Below are 4,822 nucleotides of genomic sequence, written 5' to 3'. Positions count from 1 at the left end.
TGTTGGACTCTTCCTCTTGGCCTCTTATGAGATATTTTGAATTTCACTTTCACCCCCAGTTAAAAGTGAAAATCCTGGTTCTTACCCCAACCCCTTCTGAAATCCTATGAATAGGAGGGAAATCTAAGAGACAAGGGACCCAAGTTTTTATGCATCTACACTATAGGCATATTTAGACTTGTTGTTTTAGCATTTTCATTGTGGAAATTTCATAGCATTGTTAGTATCATTTTGTGTCATTTAGCATCATTTTGTATCATTTAGCTTCATTTATTGCATATTTAGTTCATAGCATGATCATTTCAAGAGCATTTCTAGGAGTTGTATTTCACATATAATCCGCATTTTAGTCATAGATCTTGCATGTTTCATTGTAGAACTGCATCTTTAGCAATATCCTATTCTAGGATTGTCACTAAAATGCTGGTTTGAGAGCTATTTTAGCAGTTGTAATTAGGGAGACATGAGACACTTATAGAGATTACATTCTGTTGATGATATCTTGGGTCTAGTATAGTTTTTCATCAATCCATTTGCATTCTACGTTAAAGTTTCATGAATACACATTCTTACCGTGTACACATACCATTGCTTATGTTACAAACTTCATTTGCCTCCTCAGGTCTAGGAAATCATGCCAATTTTAAAAACTTTTCCACAAGAAAATCATAAATAGTTATGTCCTAATGAATAAATAAAATATTGAGATGAAATTTTTCCTTTGGGAAATATATTTTCATCCATGTGTTATTACCATTGTTATTGATCTACAATATATAAGACTCTAGTTATATGGCCTCAAGGGTGAGATATCCAAACTAAATTAATGTTGATTAAATTATAATATCTCCCTCCAATTGTAAATAAAAATGTAGTAAAATATGTTTACTAAATTAAAAATATAGTAAATATTTTTGAAAAAGGTACAAATTGAGCTACAGTTAGTCCCTTATCTAGATCCAAAATAAAAATCCTTTGAGAAGATATTTGAAGTTGGACAACATTTTAGAATCTTCCCCTAAAGAACTTTAGATAATACTTTTGGCTTTGATATTCACGAACTGCCTTTTCATTGTCTGCCTAATCCCATACAAATTAGAAAACATAAAAAAATAAGTTGCCAATATCTTATCCAAAATCTGAAAAAATACTCAAATAAATATTAATTATTTACCTTCTTTGAAACAAGATCCTCTTCTATGATATGAAAGTTCATGCCATGATCAAAATGTTGGTCTGTAAAGCTCCCCTATTATAGTCAAAGACGGGAATTTATTTAAAACTTTGTAACTCTTGAACAAATGGATTCACTTTAATTAAAATTCACTTTAATTAATAATAATAGTCTCGTAACGTTCCCACCATGGTCAACACGGGTATCAAAAATAACCAAACCAAATTCTGACACGCACTTGGAGAGACGGCCTTTTTTTATCGAGGTCCGGTTTATTCGACACAACTCCGATTCAGATTCATTTCCATCAATTTTGTCCGTAATAACTCGTTAAATTCGGATAAATTCTATTCATATTCGACAACGTCCAACTGATATGATATGATAATCTTCTTTAGGTTTAAATATATATAAAGAGCGAAGAAGGCGAAAAGAAGAAAGGCATCATTTTACATTCTCTCCGGAACAAGATATCAAGATTTGAACATTCTGCAGTTGTTGAAGATGCTGAGACGACGACAACCTCCTCTGCTCACGCTCGGGCCTTCTCCATTGCTGCAGCCTTCGCTCCTCCTCGCTCCTCCTCCACAGTAAATATTAAATCCTCCATTTTTTCAGCTTTTCTGCTTTGCAATCCGTGAATATTAAATCCTCCATCTTTATTTCAGCCTTTCTGCATTGCAATCCATGAATGCTTGTCATTTCTCTATGAATATCAAATCCTCCGTCTTTATTTCAGTTTTTCTGCATTGCTGTCCACGAATTTTTCAAATTATATTATGTCCTCCGTCTATTTTTCAGCCTTTCTGCATTGCAATCCAAGAATCCTTCTTATTCCTTTTTCTTTTCTGTTCTTTCTGAAATTGCAGAGCTCAACAGCCACGAGATTCGCAGTCGAGGAAAAGACGGGGCGGCGCTTTCCGCTACTGCAAGCGCCTTCTTCAACATTGCCGTATTATGAGTACATAATAATAAATTCCTTTCTCGTTTCTTTCTTTCTTTCTCTGTTGAGATTGTAAAATGCGCTTTCAATAAATTGATCAGAGATCGAATTTCACGATTGTTCTTCTCTTGTTTCTTTAATTTTCTTTTGAAATAGTAAAATGCGCTCTAATAATATTTCGAGACTTTAATCAGAGATCAAATTTTGTGATTGTTATGAGCTGGAAATCATAACCTATTTCTCTTCTTTCTTTCCTCTTATGTTGAAATAGTGAAATGCTGTCTAATATTCTTTGAAGATCAAGTTTCACTTCTGCTATTGAAATTGTAAAATGCGCTTTTTGAAGATCAAATTTTAGATTCCTCCCTTGTTTCTTTCTTCCTCTGTTAAAACTGTAAAATGCGCTTTAATATTCTTTAAAGATCAAATTTCAGACACTCTTGTTTCTTTCTTCTTCTGTTAAAATTGCAAAATACTCTTTCATAATCTGTAAAGATCAAATTTCAGATTCCTCTCATGTTTCTTTCCTCATCAGTTGAAATTGTAAAATGCAATTTAGTATCCTTTCAAGATCAAATTTCAGATCCCTCTCTTGTTTCTATCTTTCTCCGCTCCAATGGTAAAATGCATTTAAAACTGATCTTTCAAAATATTCCTTCGTCAGAGGTCAAATTTCGCGATTGTTATGAGGAGTGGGCGGAGAATCAGATTCTGCAAGCGCAGACTCTGCAGCGCGTCATAAGCGCCGACGTGGACATCCAGCAGGCAGTGGAACGAGAGCTCCAGCTCTACAAAACATTCTACACAGTCAGCATGGTCCCTACCAAGGCGCTCCACGTCAGCAAGATAGTGATGCCAGCGTGGAAGGCACCACTGGAGAATGCCGTGATGTGGTTTGGAGAATGGCGTCCGTCTGCTCTGTTAACCTTCCTGTTGCTTTGCCACGACACCCGGGCCATTACTGTGCCACACCACCACGTGGCGTTCGTGAAGGAGCTTGTGCGCATCAGTCACATCAAGGAGAGGACGCTCGAGGATGAGCTGGCGCAGTGCCAGGTCATGCCGGGTCTCGTGGGGCCCTCCAGGGAGGAGTTCGTGGCGTGCGTGGGGAGAAATCTGGCGCGCATGAAGAGCGTGGTGGAGAAGGCGCAGCGGCTCCGCTTCGAAGCGGTGGAAGCTCTGGTTGAGCGCTTGCTGACGTGGAAGAACGCGGCGCATTTCTTTCTACTCTTGGCTCGATTTCAGCACCGCTTTCACTCCGCCGCCCTCTCGCGGATGAACAACCCTGATCTTTCTAACGGTGATGTCCAAGCTTGTTTTTGAATTGATCAATTGCTGCGAAGAACAAAAAGATCAAGATGGGAATTGATACGGAACAGAATTGTGAAACCTTTGATACAGAATTGTGACATCTTCGAAATGATTTGACTTATCAGTTGTAGTTTGTGAACCAGTTAACCTTTGAGCCGCGAACTGGAGAAATGATGATAACCTGGGGGCATGAAATTTCATTCCAACTTTTCCTGGAATTCTGCCAAACTGTAACGGGACTCAATGATCATAACGTACTGAACTGTAAGTGAGAAATGATCATAAGTATTCTTTCTATGCTCTTGACGGAACTCGATAGAGACGTATGGATATGTTGTTTGTTTCATTGGTAGGTTTCTTGCACACGCGTGGACCTTGTTTGGATTCTTTGGGCTTTCAGATCTATTATTGTTATTGTTGTACTTACCGTTATGGTTATGGTTATTAACATCATCTTCTAACAATCTTAAAATAGTGATGTGAATATTAGGATTTAACTGTGTGATTTTGAGTCAAATTCGATTTTGAGTTTGACTCAAAATCACACAGTTAAATCCTGATATTCACATCACAAAGTTAAATCCTGATATTCACATCACAATTTGACTAGCTGTAGAAATCATGTCCTACTTATCAATCTTAAAATAATTATTCTTTTAAAATAAATAATGCTTTTTTTTGGAGGTTAGTATTTTTCTTCCAATGGGCTCTTTGTGAATCTTTTAACTTCACCCATAGACCAAGATTTTGACTTCAAATATTTTATAATGATATAAGATTTATGTAATTGTTGCTATTTTATAGATATCATATTTTAATTTAAAAAATTACAATTAAGAATATAAATATCAAAATTAAGAATTATAAATAGATCCTAAAGAGCAATATGATGTTATCTTTTAAAAATAGATTGACAAGAATATAAATTAAAAAATTATGTGATCTTAAAAAGTAAACAATTGTACTAAACAACAAGTGTCACCTAGTGACATGTGCTTGTATTTGTATTAGAGTAGTACATCAAACTTAGTAATTATATCAAAATTTATTTATTTGATGGTACTAAAAATATTTAATATAATGTAATTAATATTTTAATACTTTTCATAATATACTTAAAAAATTCTTATATTCAATTTAGTAAGGTTAAAAAAATTATCATTGTATTTTTCAAAATTATTTCATATTTAAATATCTTACAAATATATTTTTTAATATAAAAATTAAAATAATTTATAATTTATAATATAAATGTAATGCTAGTATCTTAGGGTATTAATATTTTATTTTATTTTATTTAAATTTAAAACTTATTAAAATATGTTTTATGTGTTTCAAATTTTTGTATATATATCTTTCTTAAAATATCGCCTCACAATAAGAGTATGCTTCTT

The 4,822-nt window shown here is 34.2% G+C and overlaps 1 protein-coding gene across 1 annotated transcript; it reads left to right on the top strand.

The window, feature by feature from the left end:
- The first annotated feature begins 1,611 nt into the window (after positions 1–1,611).
- Positions 1,612–3,780, top strand: LOC149561743 (seed dormancy control protein). Its single transcript, XM_089823831.1, has 3 exons — positions 1,612–1,764; positions 2,044–2,135; positions 2,782–3,780. The coding sequence occupies exons 1-3, from the start codon at positions 1,679–1,681 to the stop codon at positions 3,438–3,440; spliced, it is 837 nt and encodes a 278-aa protein (XP_089679957.1). The 5' UTR covers positions 1,612–1,678; the 3' UTR covers positions 3,441–3,780.
- Positions 3,781–4,822: the final 1,042 nt, after the last annotated feature.

Source organism: Cupressus sempervirens, chromosome 4 (genome assembly GCF_028749045.1).
Source record: "Cupressus sempervirens isolate cs-2001-9-10 chromosome 4, ASM2874904v1, whole genome shotgun sequence".
Taxonomy (NCBI): domain Eukaryota; kingdom Viridiplantae; phylum Streptophyta; class Pinopsida; order Cupressales; family Cupressaceae; genus Cupressus; species Cupressus sempervirens.
The sequence above is the reverse complement of the archived record's forward strand: the minus strand, read 5'-3'. Positions and strand labels throughout refer to the sequence as shown.